General features: G+C 45.1%; 1 protein-coding gene across 3 annotated transcripts in view; it reads left to right on the top strand.

The window, feature by feature from the left end:
• Positions 1 to 510: 510 nt before the first annotated feature.
• The window catches only part of CRB2 (crumbs cell polarity complex component 2), a 60,507-nt gene continuing 40,701 nt past the window's right edge, over positions 511 to 20,316 (top strand). For all 3 annotated transcript variants that reach the window (XM_050926225.1, XM_050926226.1, XM_050926224.1), the window contains exon 1: positions 511 to 681. In XM_050926225.1, coding sequence (XP_050782182.1) covers positions 600 to 681 — 82 coding nt within the window. In that variant the 5' untranslated portion in view covers positions 511 to 599. The remainder of the gene's footprint in view (positions 682 to 20,316) is intronic.

Below are 20,316 nucleotides of genomic sequence, written 5' to 3'. Positions count from 1 at the left end.
ACATCTGGCCTTTGTTCACAGACCATAATTGATCAAAAAACTGATTTCCTATATTTGATTCCCAGCCTTGCTCCCCAGGCCAGTGAGTCTGGGAGTTCCATTCACTGCTATGCAGGAGACCTGGGGCTGACTTGCTTCCCAGGCAGACAGAAAACAGACAAGAAATACGTTCTTATGTTCTCTCTTGTTTGGGGCAGGGGAGGGATGAGGAGAAAGTTAATAAAACACCAGCCCTCACTCCCTTCTTTGTCCTTTGCTTCCGATCACATGCTTTTCCTCTTTTAACATTCACCTATTGCTTGCCCACCCTACTGCTCTGGGATTTTCCAGGTAATGCTGCAACTAAAGTCTTTAGTTGTCCACTCCGGTTCATGTGATCCAGGCAGTGTTTTCCTTTCACTCCAACAGCATGAGTAAAGCTTTTCAAAGTGGACAGCGACTCTGTCCACTGTGTTAGTGCTAGTCCCTAAATCAGCAAAGCATGGAGTGAGTGCCACTAATGGAAACAAAAATTCTGGGGTCTGGGATGTAGAGAGAACCTGTATTTACCAACTCCCAGCCACGGTTTCTCTCTTGAGGCTTTTAGGACCGTCACTCTTATGCTTGTCATGGAATTACAGCGAATTCTATCCAGTGCATACCATGCCGCTCTCCTGCTGCCACTCTCTCTTTTGCTTTGGGGTAAGTTTTCATTTTCTGTGTCTGGCTTTTACCCAGTTAATATGCACTAACTTTGGCTAGCAGCCTGAAATTACTTGTCCTTGTGTTAATTGTTATGACAGAAGTGTTGCTTCCACATTCAGTAGCTGTGGAGCTTGGAAACGTCTCATCTTGAAGACATAAAGGTGTTTCACAGCTTAGGAGTGTGTGTTGATACACAAGAAGGAGAGAGAGAGAGTGAGAGTGTGTGTGTGTGTGTGTGTGTGTGAGATTAAGTAATCCGCTATTGCAGTAACTGTTCTCCTTAACAGACAGTGAGCTGAAAACTTCAGTAGTAAAGTTCTCCTGAACTTCGTGTTTCTGCTCATGCAGAACAAATGCACAGGAAGAGCTTATACTGTCTATTTTAAGTCCATTTGGTGGTGGTGTGGGGCATCCCAGGAGATGAGTAATGTGTTTTTTGTTGGCAGATAGTTCTGGTACATAATGTAGGAGGCGAAAGGTTCTATTTTAGAAACCTTTAACAAATTTGATCCATTCTGTAAGATACAGAGAGTGACGAGATGCCCAAAGATTGTATCATATTGATGGGGCTTTTTGGACTTTCTTTCAGAGCTGTGGAATATACTTTTAGAGCTGGGGTGAGCCTCTACAGGTGCATAAGCAGCTTTGCTCCTGGGCTTAAAATACACTCACACCTGGGTCTAATTTCTTGCATGCTCTGGAAAATGGGCTTCCCTGTTTCTTGTGAAATGGGTGTCTGGGGATCTACTGGGCCTAGACATCAGGTTTAGTCATCTAGGGATTATAAAGTCATGTCATGTCAGGAACATGCCAAGCCTTTTACTGAGAAGGAAGATGGGGATTGAACTGCCCTCCCTACTCCTCCCCAATACTGCCAGGCCAATGCATGGATAAGGTCCTGTCTCCGTTTAGGCAGCAGCAGTCGCTGACAAGGATGCATAGAAGTGAGGGTAAAACATAGGGAACTAGGAAACACAAAGTTATTGATTCAATGTGCCATTTTCCTGCCATGCTCTATCTAGTTGAGCCTTCTGGTTTTATTCACAGCATTATGACCTATTTCAAGTTGTTGAAACCTCAGTACTTCTTTCCATGTCCCTAAAAGTTCCACCCCAGTAGCCTTCCTGCATTACCTTGGTCTGATACTGTTACACACCTTAACATTTGAGTTGAACTGTTTTTGTTTAGCTTTTCCCCCTGAATTTATTTTCTTCCGTACTAACTTCTTTGTCTGCGTTGGCTCCAAGTGCCTGGAATTCCTCTGGCCACAGGGAAGCAGGGGGGACTGTCTTTTGTGTCCAGTAACCATAGCTACTAGTTTAAAGTGTGAAGCAATTACGATGGCTTTGTGCTGTGCAGAAGGAAGGCCCATTGCATGTACAGAATTGCTCAGTACTGGCTGCATCAGGGATGGAATGCTCCTTGGGGAAATATGCTGTTTTGCCTTTGCATTGATATCCTCCCTCTCTTGGGCAAGGCCTTTTTTTGGAGCAGCAACCTACAGAAGACATCCCTCTCTCTTTTGTTAGGGTTGGAGTGGGTGCCCTATTTAGAAATCCACTTGTAAAGCACAGCACAAGCCAGAGTTTCCACAGACACCCAAACTGTTCCCATTTACAGAGGGAATTCTGCCAGAAGATTTAATAGTAAATGATTTGCGTTTCTGGAACACCTTTCACTTCAGGATTTCCAAGCACTTTATTTAAAAAGTCCCTCTTTGCCCTTGTGAGGCAGGTAATTATAATTATCCGCCTTTTACAGATATGGGAAACTGAGGCACAGAATGACTGGGTGACTTGCTCAAAGTCACAGAGTAAGAGTGGTTGAGACTAATCCTGGGGTCCAGACTTCCAGTTCCTAGTTGTAACCACTAGAGCAGACCATGCTGTGAAGCAATCAGACCCCATTAGCTCCAAGTTCTCATGTCTGGAATAAACTCTGAGGGTAATGATGCCGGCTGTCTACATGAGCCCAGTTCTGCTGCTTCCTGGAGTATGGGCAGAGACAGAGTAGCTCTCAGCTAATATTGGTGTAGTTCATTTGGTGTCTTGAAGAGTACATGCCGGGAAAGTGGATTTAAAACCCAACTTCCATGTCTTTCTGCCCCACGCAATTAAACAGGCACCTTACTTCACATACCTTTGGTCTGGCAAATGATTTGGAAACCTATTGTGGAAGGACATTTGCAGGCCAACCTCTCTTCTCCTGGTTTGTTATCTGCTCTAGGGTAGGCTCTTGAGATTAGCTTTGACATACACACAATTTACATCTTAAACACTGTTCAAAGCAATGCTCCCTTTTGAACAGTCTGTGTTGTCTGCCAATGTATTTAGATTGGAATTAGAAATTAAAGCTTGTGAGCCACTTTGGTGAACTGAATACACAGGAAAACCCCTATGTTTGATCTGTGGAAATGGCTGAGAGATCAGAGAATGTGTAAACCAGGAAGGTCAGCCCAGAGGTGTGTTTATTAAGGGGAAATACTGGGGTGAAATAGGAATTGAAAGATCAAAGAGTTACTGGTGCAATATATTCAAAACTACCATAAAACATGGATTTATAGCTCTTGCACCCTTCCACAAATCATGGAAACTTGATAATAGAAGTAGTTACATCTTCAGGTGCACATTAAACAATAGACAGATGACAGAGAGCTGGCTGACTATCTGTTTCTGTGTTTATAATGGATTTAATTTCCTGCAGTGCAGTAGCTCTGATTAACCCTATTAATATTTTGAGCCATAATTTTGGCAGTGGTCTGCCCTGTGGATTCTTGCCCAGTGCTTGGCACTTCTGTGCAGTGATTTGCTACAAGTCAGAAGGCAGAGAGCCAGGAACTATCACTCTTCTCCTTTGAAGTAGGTAAATATTATTCTCATTTTACAAGGGGAAACTGAGGCACAGACATTAAGTAACTCTGTGGATGAGCTGGCAATTCAGCCCAGGCTTCCCAGTGAAAAGTCCTGAGAATTTGGTCAAGCAGCACTCCATTCCGATCTCACTTGCAGAGATTTAGCTCTGTTGATTTCAGTGGAGTGAATCTTGATGTATAGGGATACTGAAGAGCAGAATCATGCCCATAGTATTTTAATTAGTACTCAAACTGGAATTTGGCTAATACACTGGGATTGCACCCCTGCTCTGCCAAAAAGCCATCGGCTCTTTGAAAGACCACACGTAGTCAGGCCCTTTGTTTAATGTCTCCTCTGAAAGTACCCAGTGAGGGCTCTCTAGCACTATCCTGGGCCATTGATGCAGTTCTGTCTCAGAAAAATTGCCTACTGAATTGCAGGCACTACTTTTGGATCACGCTGGGCTTCCTGTAGAGGTCTCTTGTCCTAGTACCATACCCAGCTTAGCAGAGTTTGTGAGATATGACAAGACCCTAGGCTGAGGTGGTATGACTGACACTTAGATTCAGCCAGTCGATGATATTTCAACCTGCGTGTTCCATCCATTTCACTGCAGATTCTCTCCTTTATGTTCTATTTGAACAACAGTACAAAAGCCTGAATAGTTGCTATGGGGAAAATGAGGAGGAAGAATTTTAACCAATCATCATAATCTTTGCAGATTCCCTTCAAATCTCTCTCCTGGGATCTGTCATGTGTCGCAAGTGCCCAGTAAGCCTCAGCTAAACAGGCTGTCCAGCTCCTGGGACACAGAGTGGGCAGTGATGCCATGAAAGCAGATGAATTCTCCAGTTTCTGGCAGTGGGATGACATTTGAATGGGACTAGCAAGGTCAAGCAAAAAGTTTATTTGTGGAAGGAGACATTAGTTCAGCAGCACCTCTCCTGGTCACTGGGGGAACCAATAAAAGACCTGATCACTCTGTTCTGTTCAAGCTGGCATGATCAAGCCCACCTTTTCCTTGTACAAGGCAGGCCCCTCCTCCCCCTTCAGCTCATATGCTGGTTGGTGGTTTTTAATCAAAGTACAGTTTTTTTTGGAAAGACTCCATGCCTGCATCCAGTTTGCACAAATTTGAACAGAAGTTACCTGTTGAAGTCCATGTGATGGGCTACCATAAGAAGAACACAGGATATGGAATCATTAAGGCCAAATCAGCAACAGTGCAAATTACACAACATGTCAACACTCAGAAAGAATTTCAAGGCCATGTTCTTTGGTACTTAACTGATTAACGGTAAGAGTTTTGCTTGATTTTTGTAAAGCCCACAGAATTTATAATAAAAATTAGAGGTGGCATAGGTTTGCTGAGTCACCTCCTCTGTGTCAAGAGTGCCAAGGGGCTTTGGAAGAGCCCAGAATGCACCTTGAAGGTATTCCCAAGGAGCTCTCATAACAGCCTAGAGTCCCACATGGTTCCTGAAGGAGGAACCTGATTTTGTTGTGCCCATTGCTGACTTGGTTGGTTGAAGGGAGATCTTCCGCTTTAAAACTCCTTGCAGGGCTGCCCTGCTTTCTTCCTAGTGAATGGATCCTGGGAACAGGCCAGAGAGTGTACCCTTCTGCTAATCCCTTGCACTGACCAGGATAGGGAAAGATCAGTGGAGGTCAGCAGGGATTTACTAGTATAAACACATGCCTTTCTGTTGCTATGGAAACATAACTCTTTCCATTCCTTTATTCATGGGTTCTGTCGCTGTTGTTTTTGCTCTAAGTGTGGCTCTGGTACCTGGGGAATTTCCCCTTTTACCTTCAGCCTGGGTGTCTTACTGTAGCAGAAAAAGCGTTGGGTTGATTAGTAGGCGCCCATCGTAACTGGTTGAAGCACTGAGTTAGGATTTTCATCATTCCCATCTGTCGCTTCCAGGTTTCATCTAGTTCATTTGCTGTCGCTTTGTCACTAGGAAGCCTGTTACTCTCGGCTCCTGGTTGCATCAGGACTTTTTGTCCAATTGCTGAGATTAACAGGGCAGGTGAAATACAATTGAAGGAATATAAAACTTTTGGGTCTGTAGCATCTGTCCTGAAAGATGGTGATGGTGGAAAGCAAAATTGAAATAATATTAAAGCTAGGGAAATCCACAGATATGATGGTGGCCATTCCATGCCCATAAGGTATTTATTCCACTAGTGTCCTACATCTTAAATAGTTTTTGTAACAAATAATAGACATTTTTAAGCATCTAGTAATCTCTTCCTAAAAAATCATATTAAAAAAATTGAGTGGAATATGGCTAAATCCCTCTTAGAGCTGTGCACTCAATGTAGCAAAGGTGTTGAAGCTGGGAGCTACAGCATATAAACTCCCTGTAAACTCCCAGGAACCCTTTGCAATTGGAGGGAGAGCATACATTCCATTACACAGCTCTCTTCAGACTCATGTCACATGGAGATGCTATCTGTCTTGTGTGCAGCCCTTGCCAGCAGTTAAAAGCTGCATTACAGCCTAGGAGTCTCTGAGCCTGGTGCATTATGTCTCCTCGTCCTTCTGACGGCCTCCCCCACCCCCTGGGTGGTGGGCATTGTGCTGTCTCAGTCGAGTGACTTTCTGTGAGGGAAAAGCGGAAAGAGAGGAAAATCAGACCAGTGCTGCTTAGACTCTGAATATCGCCATCCCTTGTGGCCCTTGTATCTCAGGAAGAGTTTGAGGTGACACTTCTGATGCCTAGGGGTAAGGAGGGAACCCCATTCCCATTGTCAGTACTAGTTCCTCAGTCACACCAGGCATAGTGTTTAGCCCTGTGTACCACAGGGACTCCTGTTCCGTCCTGTTATGTTTTCTCCTGCTCCCTGAGGCTCTTTGACGCAACAGATGCCACAACTGGAATGTGTTGAAATGGGTAACTTTCTTGAGCCTGGAGCTGCATGAAAGATTGTGCACTAATGCACCTGGCAGTTTGTCCTGGGGCATCACGTTGTAAAGTCTATAAATGCAAATCAGATATAAGCAGGGGAATGAAAGTTTGGATGCTTGAGAGAACTGAGTTTTGCTAGCTAGTTGTAACTCTTCTAGCACATAAGGAAGATTGTGCATCGTGTATGTGTATAAAATATCAAGCTCTCTACTTCTATAATACTTTTAATTTAAAGTACTCCCAAGTTCTTCACACAGGTTAATTAAACCTCTTGACACCCTTGTGAGGTACATAGTTGTTTTTTTCTATTTTGTAAATGGGTAAACTGATGCACAAAGGGATGATGCACAAATGGGTAAACTGATGCCCAAGGTGTCACAGTTATCTGTCAGGCCTGAGAATAGTCCCCAGGCATTCTGACTACCAGTCCCTTTCCTTATATATCTGTGATAATTTGTGTCTATTTGCTGGGAGATTCCACCGAACAAAGCATCAGGATAAAAATGATCCCACTAGTTACAGGGCACATGCACAAGCAGATGTTCAGAGATGGATAACTAGCTTAAAGCCCCACTCCATAAGTACCCTGACTCTGCTGTAACTTCCTGCTGTTTGTAGAGACTATTGTGTTCAATTGTAATGGAACATTAAACTCTCTAAAAGGCTCCCTTTTATCCTGTGTTGAAGGTATCCTCCAACATAAAGGAAACAAGGTGATGTCTGGGCTGATAACCCCAATGTCTGCTGATCCCCTGTTGGAATGTTAAATGAGTGTTTAAGACCAGGTTGGATGGTACTTATCAGTGGAGCTGTCTGGAGGAGTTTGAAGCTGCAGGTACCTTATGCATGGTTAATGTTAGGATGACATTTAAGGGGCCAAAGGCAGCAACAGTCTCAACTGCTAAAATTGGGAAGTGCCAAAGAAAGAGAGAGCTTTCCTGCATGTAGGTATGGTACTGAGCACCTCTGATGCACAGTGACTCCGAACTGAGGACATCCAACACTTTCCAGAGGTGCTTAGTACTTTACAAGTATCAGAGGGGTAGCCATGTTAGTCTGGATCTGTAAAAGCAGCAAAGAGTCCTGTGGCACCTTATAGACTAACAGATGTTTTGGAGCATGAGCTTTCGTGAGTGAATACCCATTTTGTTGGATGCATGTCATGTATCCGAAAAAGCGGGTATTCACCCACGAAAGCTCATGCTCCAAAACGTCTGTTAGTCTATAAGGTGCCACAGGACTTTTTGCTGCTAGTACTTTACAGGGTCAAACCCCATTATTGTAAAAAGCTGAAGAGCATTTAAAAAACTGTCAAGTATCAGAGGGGTAGCCGTGTTAGTCTGGATCTGTAAAAGCAGCAAAGAGTCCTGTGGCACTTTATAGACTAACAGACGTTTTGGAGCATGAGCTTTCGTGGGTGAATACCCACTTGGTCAGATGCATGTAGTGGAAATTTCCAGGGGCAGGTATATATATGCAGGCAAGCTAGAGATAATGAGGTAGTTCAATCAGGGAGGATGAGGCCCGTTTCACACCTCAACTGCTAGAACAGGGCCTCATCCTCCCTGATTGAACTACCTCATTATCTCTAGCTTGCCTGCATATATATACCTGCCCCTGGAAATTTCCACTACATGCATCTGACCAAGTGGGTATTCACCCACGAAAGCTCATGCTCCAAAACGTCTGTTAGTCTGTAAGGTGCCACAGGACTCTTTGCTGCTTTTACAGATCCAGACTAACACGGCTACCCCTCTGATACTTGACAAAGTGGGTATTCACCCACGAAAGCTCATGCTCCAAAACGTCTGTTAGTCTATAAGGTGCCACAGGACTCTTTGCTGCTTTTAAAAAACTGGGTGACTTAGAATCAACACTTAATGGGCACAATAGATTCCAGGCTGCATCTCAAGAACTGCTGAGCTAAAGCCCTAGTCAGAGCCATGCCTTCCCAGGGTGTGAGCTCTTTCAGAGGAGTCCAGAAGAGGGGGATACTTTCGTTTAGCATCACCTCTCAATTCCTAAAAGGAGACAGATGTTGCCCTTGCATCACTGTGTGTGACAAGAGCTGCGTGCAGTATGGCTGAAGGCAGAACTTGGCCCCAAGTTGGTAACTTGATTGTAAGCCTTGTTTGTTCTTTCCCCACTGTGGAGGGGCAGGGGGCTTTGTTCATTTATTTATGGATTTGTTACATGGCACATGCCATTGTGAAGGTGTGAAAATGGTACCTTCACAGACCTTTTGAGTTGGGTTAAGATCTTTGCCTTGGCTTTTGGGCAAGCCCCATGTGATCTTGGGAAGGTCAATCATTTTGGCACTCTCTGCCTTGGTTGCCCTATTTGTAAGATGTCATGGAGGGTTATTAATGGATGTCTAAAAAGTGCTTGGCATTCCTTGAATGTGTTTGGCTTGCAAAGAAAACTTAAATCCCCATGCAAAGTACCCACGGGTACAATCCCAGGCCTTAATTTCCTCTGTCCTCTGGGAACTGATCACTGGGGTGGTTGTTGTAGCTGGAGCCAGTGGACACTAACCTGGCCATGTGATGGAGGTCTGACTTTTTTGTAACCCTGTCCCATATTGGTGATGTGGTGAAGTTTCTTCCCAGCACCTCCTGTGAGTTACCCTCTTACTATGATTGCTTGTTGCAGGCGAGCTAAAGTGATTTGCTCCTCTCCGTACATCATCAAGAGGATAATTCTCTTATTTCCTGTTGTACATAAAATAAATTCTGGTGTTCTACAATGTTCAGTGGCCCCAGCCCACTGACTGGAGGACACATTAGGGTTGGTGGGGTCAGCCTTTGCTCTTCATCAGTTTGGTGACTTAGCAGCAAAGCATCATAGGAAACCCTCCCCCCCATTTCTATTTGATATTGTTTGTTCCTGGAAATACATTTTTGAAGCGCAATCCCTCCCTACCAGTCTGAGCTTCCCAGTGCTGGAATGGGCTGCCTTTGTTTTGACATAATGAGCAGAGGGTTATGAGCTTGAAAATTAACAGCTCCATTGTTTGTGAAAAGAAGGTCTTTTGACTCAAACTTGAGAATGGAGCATCCAGCCCTACCCCCAGCACATCACCTGCTTCCTCTCCTACACCACCACCTACACAAGGGGCCAGCTCAGAAAAGCTCCTGCCCACACAAGCATGATGCTCCCTATTCAGGAGCTCTGTTCCCAGGGAGACAAACTTGCTGTGGTCAGTGATTCATCCCTTCCATTTAGAACTTTGTAGGACTAGAAAATGTGGTTGTAATACTAAAAGGTGTGTATATGGCTCCATCACCATGGTATCAAAGTGCCTCATAATCTTTACTGTATTTATCCTGACAGCACCTCTGTCAGGCCTAGCAGTGATGCTATTTCATTGTACAGATAAAGTGTAGAGGCACAGAGAGGCTTAGTAACTTGCCCAAGGTTACAGAGGGAATCTGTGGTAGAGCGGGAAGTTGAACCCAGGTCTCCAAAGCCCTAAACTAGTGCCCTAAGCACTGGACTGTCCTTCATCTCTAACTGGAGAGAATGTTAGTTCAGTGATTAGAGTAGGAGACTGGGGATCAGAACAGAACTTCTTGTACTTTTCCTGGCTATGCTGTAAATTGCTCATGTGACCTTGGGCGAGTCACTTAATCTCTGTGTGCCCCACTGTACAGTAAGGATAATGCTTGCCTCCCAGGGGTGTTGTGAAGCTAGTTAATGTTTCTAGAGGGTATAGTATTGAAGGTATTAAATATGTAATAACTATGATAAGAAAGGTGTTGGTACACTCCTGTGGTGAGCTCTTCAGAAATGCCTGTATATACCAACTCTAAGCTGGTATGGTTCTAGGACTAGGGCATCTCCAGGATTACCTGGGAATGGAGGCTGCTTTAAGCACTGAGTATCATGGCCCTTGAAGCATGATTTATGAGTCCTGTAGCTAAGTCAGAAGGACACTTCAGAGCCGCTGAGGTGCTCTTGGGGGAGGAGCTATAACAAGTGGGGACTCTTTCTATTGGATAAGGAAAGTCTTATTTGTGTGCTTTAAATTGCTGTCCTTCTTGACCATGGCCCCTTCTTGGATAAAGTATCTATTCTAAAACAATCAATGTCCATTTGCTGGCATCTGGGTAACTGGCTGGGAACCTGAACATTTCATCAAGCTCCTTAGTCCTTACTGTGAATTGGAGCTGCTGGAAACTAAGCCTGAGTGGGTGAGTCTGTCTGAGCAACTTCAAATTTTTTGTAACTTATTTTAATGCAACGTGAAGAAGGAGGTGTCCTCCTGAGCCCGGAGAGGGAGCAGGGCTGTTTGATGTCCAGCCACTCAGCTCAGTGAGTGCTATAGAATGCTTCATGAACGAATACTGCGGAAAGAGACATCTCTGGAACAGGTAGTGAGGCTCTGTGAAGTGACCCCTTGCCTTCCAGTGTGCGTAAGCATTTGCTGGTGGCAGTTTCTAATAGAACACACTTCTCCAGGCTGTGCTAACAGGATACCAGAGCAGATCGAGAGCTCCGCACCAAAAGTTAAACTGTATTTATTTATTTCAGCTCTGCTCAAAATGGGCTGCTTGTGGGGGATGTTTGTTGAATAGAGAGAAACTTGCAGGGGACCAAGTTATTTTCAAACTGCTAATAGGGTTTTGCAAACAATGGAGAGGACAATAACATTTAATGCTATTTTAAAAAGGAGAGACTTCGCTGCATTCCTTTCTAGCGCTCCTTTGCCAGCCTTTCTCCAATTTCCTCAGATCCCCCTCATCTTGCTTTATCTGAACTACAGGTCCCACAACCCCTTCCTTCTGTAGAAAGAGAGTCAATGTGCAAACTCCTGTCAAGAACAAAGGGGTAACTTGGCATGTTCTCTGCTCCTAATAGTGACTTTCATGAGTGTGTGAGAATACTGGTGTCTTCCCTTTTTTCTTCTGTATGGTAGGTAGTGGTGGCCTGAAATGTCACTTCGTTCCTGGGTTTTGTTTTTTACATTGGAAATTCAGGCCTTGTCTAGCTTGGAAGACATTCCATAGGAATTGTTGAACTAGTGTAATCGTGACACTCCAAGAGACCAGGGACTGATACCTGAGAAATTGGGAGGGTAAGAGACTTTAGTCAGATTTTAAAATCTGGGTTTTATGGGGTGTGGGGGAATTGTTGTTTGTTTGGTGGGGAGAGATTTAATACCCATTTTATTCCAATGACAAAAGAACATTTTGGAGAAAGTAAAACATTTGTTAAATATTCTCTCATTTCTGCAATCCAGGCATGAAAGCTTACACCACACATCTCTGAGACCCCCAGGAAGTCATCCTGCGAACTCAGGGCTTGTCTACATCAGAAAGTTGCAGCGCTGGTGAGGGAGTTACAGCGCTGCAACTTAGGAGGTGTACACATCTGCAGGGCACCACCAGCGCTGCAACTCCCTGTTTGCAGCGCTGGCCGTACTCCCGTTTTGTCTCGGGTGTAGAGGATCCAGCGCTGGTGATCCAGCGCTGGTAATCAAATATAGACACTTACCAGCGCTTTTCTTGACCTCCGTGGAATAAGCAGGTATCCCAGCATACCTGAGGAAGCCTCTGGTAATCAAGCTGGTCTCCTTCCCCGGTTTGCTCTCGCGTTCCCCGAACCCCGAGCAAGCAGGTCTCCTTCCCTGAGGTTTGCTGGGTGGTTCCGGGAACGCGAGAGCAAACCGGGAAAGGAGACCAGCTTCGCCGCGGTTTGCTCTCGCGTTCCCCGAACCCCGAGCAAGCAGGTCTCCTTCCCTGAGGTTTGCTGGGTGGTTCCGGGAACGCGAGAGCAAACCGGGAAAGGAGACCAGCTTCGCCGCGGTTTGCTCTCGCGTTTCCCGGAACCACCCTGCAAACCGCAGGGAAGGAGACCTGCTTGTTCGGGGAACGCGAGAGCAAACCGCGGCGAAGCTGGTCTCCTTTCCCGGGTTTGCTCTCGCGTTCCCCGAACCACCCAGCAAACCGCAGGGAAGGAGACCTGCTTGTTCGGGGGTTCGGGGAACGAGAGAGCAAACCGGGAAAGGAGACCAGCTTCGCCGCGGTTTGCTCTCGCGTTCCCCGAACCTCCCTTGAAGCCGCCCAACAGCGCTGCAGTGTGGCCACATCTAACACCACTTGCAGCGCTGGTTGCTGTAAGTGTGGCCACTCTGCAGCGCTGGCCCTATACAGCTGTACTAATACAGCTGTAACAACCAGCGCTGCAAAATTTTAGATGTAGACATGGCCTCAGACTAGATATTCCTAATATTTCTCAAGTGAAAAAACAAACAGAACAGAAGAACAAAACCAAAATGCTCTATCAGCAGTCTTCTTGTCCCAAAGAAATATAAAAGATCACAAACCCCATCTTTAAAAAAAATGTTTTTGAAAGCTACACTTAAATGCAAAACCAGATCTATGACACTGGGACCCAATAGAGAAGGAGACAGACACAGACATAGCTGGCAGAAACATGGCTGGCTGCCTTTATTATTCAGGTTGCAAAACTGAAAGCAACATGGAGTGAGGCTTTGCACTGAGGAGGAAGGGGGCCGTGTTCAAACATTTAAAGGGGCAGAACATCACAAGATCTGCACTGAAGGAGTTCAACAAGTGTATTATATCTGACTCCTGCTCTGTTTTAGCCTTTGACATTCATCATAATCCACCCCTAAATGAGAGGAACCTATTTCTAAAGGGAAATGTAGCCCCCTCCAGTTTCACTTCAGAGTAGGGTGGCTGGCTGGTGGTGCTCTAGCAAGTTTTTTACAGCAGGTTTCACTTTCCTTTGATGTGTCACAGGAGGAACACTCTCTCTGATAATTAGAAAGTCCAAAACATCATTTTTAATCTAGCAACAGTGTCTTTCATAGAAAGTCATAAAACATCTATGGCTTGATGGCTTGTGTGTCTAGATCTTCCCAGTCTGTGAATCTGTGGAGCAGTTTGGTTTTGAGCATGTTTCAGTGGTTGTTGTATGATGCAGCAGAGAAGGCTAATTTATTCACTATGATAATTAACACCTCATGCATATTCATAATTGTTCATTAACAAAACAGAGAAGAAATAACTGTGTCTCCCTGGCAGCAATCAATGAAAAGACCAAAACCAGAGTTAAAAAGGAGCACATTCTTGAAGCGGATGCATGTGTGGATTATCTGACTGACTGAGAAGTGACCTTTCTCCAGGAGGCTAACTAGTATTCTGATTACTTGACACCAGCTCAGAGTATTGAAAATGCTGCAGGTCATCCGTCAGGTGATCTCAATTGAGTTAATAAAACTGCTGTGTTCAGTTGGTCACATGGTGCTGAAATTCCATCTTCTGAGCTGGCTCTTTTAATAATAATAAGTAATATAAAAATAATTAATATAAAATAATAATAGTGAAGTTTGTAGTCAAAAAGCCAGTATTGTCCTTGATCAGGTTGAAAGAGACAGCAGTGTTCGCATAAGAGGAAAATGTAGTTTTCATTGGAAATGTTAAAGTAGAGCTGTGGGCACTGTACTTTCAAGTCACTTAATCTCCAAGCCAGTGTGATTTGTGTGTGTTTAACCTTCAATGCATAAAACAAATGCACTAATAAAATTTTCAGCAGCAGTGATCTATAGAGTCCCATAGAGGACTGAGCTACTCCTGGGGCTCTAGTGGTTTGAGAGAGTTGGAATAGAAAATCCATTTCTCCTTGGTCTTGAGAATTCTCGCTCTGTTAATTTTCTCTACCAGTTAATTAGTTGTCTCCTTGACCAGCATCCTCGTGCTAATAGAGACAACCAACCCAGGTTTGCCTTTGATGTGGGAAATAACTGTTTCACACTCCCTAAATCCATTACTTCAGTATCATTCAGGGCAGCTGGTGATTAATTATATTTACTTATTGGTGGTGGTGTAGCACCTGGGGTCCAACTGTGGATCAGGGTCCCAGAGTTATTGTCCTTGTACAAACATAGCAAAAAGACCCTCTTCTAACGTGCTTCCAATCTAAGAATGAAATCCTGGCCTCATTAAAGTCAGTGATAAACTCCTGATGATTTCACCTCCTGTATCCATTGAGCCAAATTCTGCTCTGTTACACTGGTGCAAATCTGGAGTAACAATTAAAATCATTGGAGTTATTTCAGACTTGTAGCAGTGTAACCAAGAGCAAACTGTGGCTCATTGTATCTGTAAGATAAATCTGAACTGAATGAATGAATAAGGAGCTGTGTTTTGTGTCTTCATACGTTGTTTAGGCTTGAGCCTTGAATTATTCTTCACAGCTGGTTAGGACTCTTGAATATTTATTAATTTTGTAAGTGTGAAAACCCCATGCCTTGGACATTAGCCTCCTGAATGTGTATTTTCACCTTTCACTTATAATCTACCATGTGGAAATAATGGCTATTTCAGCAAGAAGAGCTGAATCTGCAAGTGTACTGGAGTCCAAAGGCTGCCCTTTCCAGGAGCAGGAATGTACTGAGATGTTTTCAGGATTCATTTGTTAGAAGGAGAGGTTGTACTTGAACCCTTTCTGCTGGGAGAGCTCTGGAAGCAGCTAGATATGGTAGTTCTGTGCTGCCAAACACACAGGTTGTAGTGCCGATGAACTGCCCGTGTCGTTGTGAGCTCTGCCAAAGGAGTACAAGCTCTTCTATACATTTATATTCTCAGTTGTAGATCTTATTGTGCACCAGGGACCCTGTAGTGATCTCTGCAACATTTGACCTAGCTGACACCAGTATCAGCTTTCGAGGTGGCCCGTTTTATCTACTGACTGGAACCATGAGTACTGTTACTTGCTCTGTTAGGAGATGAGAAATGTAAAGCAGGAATGGAGATTTGCTGTTAGTGGTATAGGGCCTATGACACACACTTGATCAGTTCTGATTCATCTGGCAGAGGTGACAAAATATAAAATTTATTTCTACATTAAATCTAAGGAATTGGAACAGTCTGCTGCTAAACTGACCCGCTCCCATCAAGGCAGTCTTAAGCTAGGTGGGGGCTGTCACTTTTAAGCATAGTTTAACTACTACATGGCCCATTGCTAGTTTATACTAGTAGAGGAACAACACTGGCTATCCACTCTACATTAGATAACTGGTTAAACAACCCAGCACAACAACTGGTGATGAGGGCCATCCATACAGCTGGGTCCTAGGCCATGACACTAACCAGCATGAGCTAGGAAGAGAATGTAACATGTTATGGCCTCTTAGAACCTTCCTGTCTTTTTGTGATGGGTCAGGAAGGCCTTTCAGCTGCTTAAGGAAGCTCCAAACTGTGTCCGTCTTTGCAAGTGTCTGCAGGTGACTTTCCTCCATGCTCACAGCTCTTGTGTGTAGCCGTGGGACCCTGTACTTGTCATCAAATCTTTTTTCTATGATCAAGTGAGTCTTCATGAGGCACACAAATTAATGAGCAGCATAGTCACATGGTGAACCAAAGCAGAGAGTCGGGGAAGGCTCTAGGAGATAGGACAGCCTTTTGTCTGTTGTGAAAAAGGTTTGGGAAAGAGAGGGCACGTTATCCTTGTCTCGGGCTCTACTGTGGGTAGTACTTGATCTGTCTATGTTCATGCAGGCAGAAAAGCGCACACACCTGGCTGGAGCTCGCAAAGACCCTTTGCTGCTGCCAGTCCTTGCTGGCTGTGTTGGAACGTGACCTGTCCCACGCTGTCCAGTGTGTGCATGCACTGCAGTCAGAGAGAGACCAATGGTGCTGTGTCAGTACTGGCTCTTGCATTGTTCGGTTCCGTCTATTCTGACACCCAGCTCTGCTCTTGAACATTCACTTCTGGAAGTAGCTTTTCTGCATGCCAATGGGACTCCTGCCTGGACCAGCATCAGGTTCTGTAGTCAGAGCAGCTAGTTTAACATGCAGTGGGCCTAATCCCTTCTCTAGCAGGGACTGTGCTCCCAGCCTCTGGAAGGTGCAGGTTGAGACTGGCTGCTCATTAGATGCACAAACAAAGGCTCATGTCTACCACCAAATGAATCCTTGCTGCAGAACAGCTTCCCTAGCTCCCTGCTCTAATTGCTGTAGCAGATTCCAGGCAGATTTCGTCATCTGTTTTCTGCCTGACTGGGAATCTGTAAATAAAAGGGCTGATGGTAGAATAATGGGAGTGCTGGACAGTGCAATGTGCAGCAGCACTTTCCAACATCACGAGAGAGGCAGGAGGGGAACAGGGGGTAGATGTTGCTGGAAAGAGAAAGAACCTTGTAAATTCCTGAGTACCCCCTGACACACACAGCTGCCCAAGGGAGACTTGGGACCATGGTAGTCTTTGAGAGGGAGGAATTAAAAGGAGGTCAGGGCTGAAGCAGGCTTTTGTAAATTGAAGTATGTGATAAATCGCTTTGGGGCACCTCTGCATACAAAGGGAGTGAGGAACTGATGGGGGTGGTGAATTGATAAAAAGCCACTAACACAAATAACTAGTGGGCATGTATAAAATGCATTGGAGCAAGGCAAACATGACCAAAAATGACCTAAGTTAATGAAAGCTTGAATGGGAGAATGTGTAAGGTCAGCAGGGAAGTGACACCATGGTGTTTGCGGCTGGCAGATTTTTAGCAAATTGCATGACGTGTTAAAATGAGTCATCTTGGGCTAGTGCTAGCATGGCTGAAGGACTGAGGATAGTGCGCTGAGCATTATCTCTGGGCTGTACAAATCTGCTGGGCATTTGAGTTCTGGCTCCTCTGCAGCTGCAGTTGCTGGAATTTCTTGGAGGTCTGTTCCTTTCAGTAGGTAGCCCAGGATAATATACAGTAAGAGAGTGGACTGGACAGAGCACCAGGCACTCACTGGCTTCTGAAAACAAGGTTAGCTCCAAATGCTAGTGATCACAGGACTTAAAATGCTAGATAAAGTTGGAACTGTCTCAACAGGAATGGTAATTATGTCTCAGATTTGGTTTACTGTTCCATGAGTTTTGAGTCTAACTCTGTGGCCACTTTTCACACAGAAGGTCATTTCCAACATATGCACTTTTCTATTGCAAAATAGTCTGCAAGTGCCACAAAATGATGCCACGTGTGTGAAACCCTCCTGCAGTGTCCTGGCTTTCCCAACCTCTCTGTTGTGGAGTCTCCTGCAAGCTGGGATCTGGAGCTGAATGAAGATCTGTTCATCAAAAAGCAGCACCAAGTGTGTGTGTATGCTGTCTTGTCCTTTTATTTTACATTGTGGATGGGGCTACTTTTGTCTGTGAATCCAGGATGTCCCTCCCAGCTTAATATGTTTGCTAAACTTCTGCAAGTAAATCCCAGTCTGAAGTTCACTGAACTGAAGCCTCTATTTTCTCTAAATAGAGGAGACTGGTTTATCTTACAGACAACTGCAAAATATCTGTAACTGGTCATGAAGCCCATTTGAATTGTACGGGACAGAGTATGGTGCTTCTGCTAGGACACAGGCCTATCTCCCCAGGTGAAAGTAACCCCTGAGCACTGAAGCAAAATCCCATCAGAATTGGCTGGTCCAAGATAATTCCCCTGCCAGTTCACCTGCTGCACCATTTATAACAGTTCTGATTGATTTGACTTGACATTTAAGACTCTTAGGCTTTACCCCTGCATGTAATTAAAGCAAGAAGACAGTGACTGACACTGTCTGAGCTTTGGCTGGCCTGGCAGGAAGGAGTATTGGAATTTCTTGGGAGTGAAATACTGTTGTACGTTTTTAAGCTGCTCTGTGTTATCAGAGCGCATCATGGATACAGGGATAGATCATTCCAGTCTGATAAAGGGGCCCTTATGGAAAATTCAGCTTAGGGTGTGACTGTCTCCTTTTCTCATAAAGCACTTAAATGGAAACCGTAATAAAATGGGGGTAGGTCTAATCCAGGGGGAACGGGATGTGTGTGACACCATCAGTTATCCTTAAGCCTACACAAGCATGTTAGACACTTTCAGTAAAGGTCTCTAGTGCATTTCCCTGCTCTGCCTATATGGGAAAATGCAGGAAGGAAAGGGCTGAGGGAGTATTAACAGCATTGCAAGCCTCTCTCATTACTAATACTCTACATTTACATAGCACTTTACAAGCATTAGCATCCCACCCCGGCAGCTGCATAAGTAACTAGTCTTCCCAATGACAGAGGGGTTCATGGAATCTGAGACAGAGAGGTGGTGCAATGGCCAGGAACAGCCACAGGTAGTCTCTGTCAGAGACATCATTACCATTTGAGAATTCCAGGCTGCCAGGCCTCTTTTCCGACCACTAGTTCTTGCTTTCAAATGATAATGCATCTGTCTGAGGTCTAGCTAGAGTGGCGCAGCCCTGTTACATCTCACCTGAGCCCTTGCTAATACGTTAAGGGCTTGGCTACACTGGAGAGTTGCAGCGCTGGTGGTGGGTTTGCAGCACTGCAACTTACCGTCCACACTTGCAAGGCACATACAGTGCTGCATCTTCCTGGCTGCAGCGCTGGCTGTACTCCTGCTCTGCCTGGGGTATAACAATTGCAGCGCTGGTGATGCAGCGCTGCTCTGCCAGTGTGGCCACCAAAAGCACTGTAATTGGCCTCCAGAGGTATTCAGAGGTATCCCAGAATGCCTGTTCAGCCACTCCCAACAGCGCTGCAAAGGCTGCAAATGTGGCCACACTGCAGTGCTGGTAGCTGTCAGCGTGGCCACACTGCAGCGCTTTCCCTACACAGCTGTACGAAGACAGCTGTAACTCCCAGTGCTGTACAGCTGCCAGTGTAGCCATACCCTACGGTGCTTACTTTAATGCAGAGAAACTTCCCACATCAGTGGCCTATTTTCCCCTCCTCCTTTCTGTATTTTTGTAGTGTCACTTGCCTGAATATGATATGCAGGCTTTCAGCTTTGAGGCCTAGGGGTAGGGGGGGTCACCCATAAATACAGCGATTCAGATCTGGGAAATTACTGTACATTCCCAGTCCTGAAGGGGCTCTGACTGCACTCTGTACGCTTCCCTTGACTTGGCAGCTGTGGGCTTTATGTGCAGTTCCCAGGGTGAAAAGTGAATTGCAGAAAGCTCTTGGAGTCCCCTTCCTACCTCAACGTCAAACAGCCTACCTTTCATAAGAATGGCCATACTGGGTCAGACCATGGGAGAATCTGGATTGAATATTTGGGAGCTGAACCCAAGATTTAATTCTGAGCATGCCCAGATTCTGGGAACCCCTGTCTGAAGCTGAGCTTCCATTTGGTCCCATAGTATCCCAAGCCCACTGTGTGTCTCCAGCATTATCTGCTCCTCCTCATGGCCTCCCCCATCACTGGCTTCACTGCAGCACGAAATCACTCCTTTCCCTTTGAGGCATAGTGTGTTTAGTCAGTGATTACTGGGTTGCTCTTCTTGTGGTCAAAGACTGTGTGTGAAATAGGCTAGTTTGGAACATTTATAGCCGCAGCTTCTGCTCACTGGGGTTCTGGCTAAGAAAAATACATTCCTTGGGAGTGTGGGATGGCTGGAATTGAGAGCAATGCTAACTCCTTGGCATTGAGCTGTAAATCAGTGCAGGCTTGATAAGGTCAGCTGGCCTGTGGTTCGTTAACTTGGTATGTAACTCACCTCTGCCACTTATTTTGGTCGTAGATTCCCTTCATATCAAGGGAAATTGCACCAAGTTTATCTATGGAAAGGGTAGGGAAAACATATGTAAAGGACGTAAACAAGTGTGAGCAGAGATCCATCAGGTTGGTTTAAGAGTGTGCATGTTAAATGGATGATTTAGCCAGATAACTAGAGGCAGAGGTGTAGGAGGGGTGGGGAATGCAAGAAGAGGAAAGATGGCAAGAGTAGGGAGAGAGAGAACACCCAGGGCGAGAGGCATCTTTCAGGTATGAAGGTCTCAGGCTCGTTTGGGCTTTAAAGCTCAAAACTAGCCCCCGAAACCACTCAGCAGAGAGTGCAGATCTTAGAGCACCAGTATCATGTGCT

The sequence above is a fragment of the Gopherus flavomarginatus genome, chromosome 17 (assembly GCF_025201925.1).
Source record: "Gopherus flavomarginatus isolate rGopFla2 chromosome 17, rGopFla2.mat.asm, whole genome shotgun sequence".
Taxonomy (NCBI): Eukaryota; Metazoa; Chordata; order Testudines; family Testudinidae; genus Gopherus; species Gopherus flavomarginatus.
Note: the sequence above shows the minus strand (reverse complement) of the source record. Positions and strands in the feature narration are given on the sequence as shown.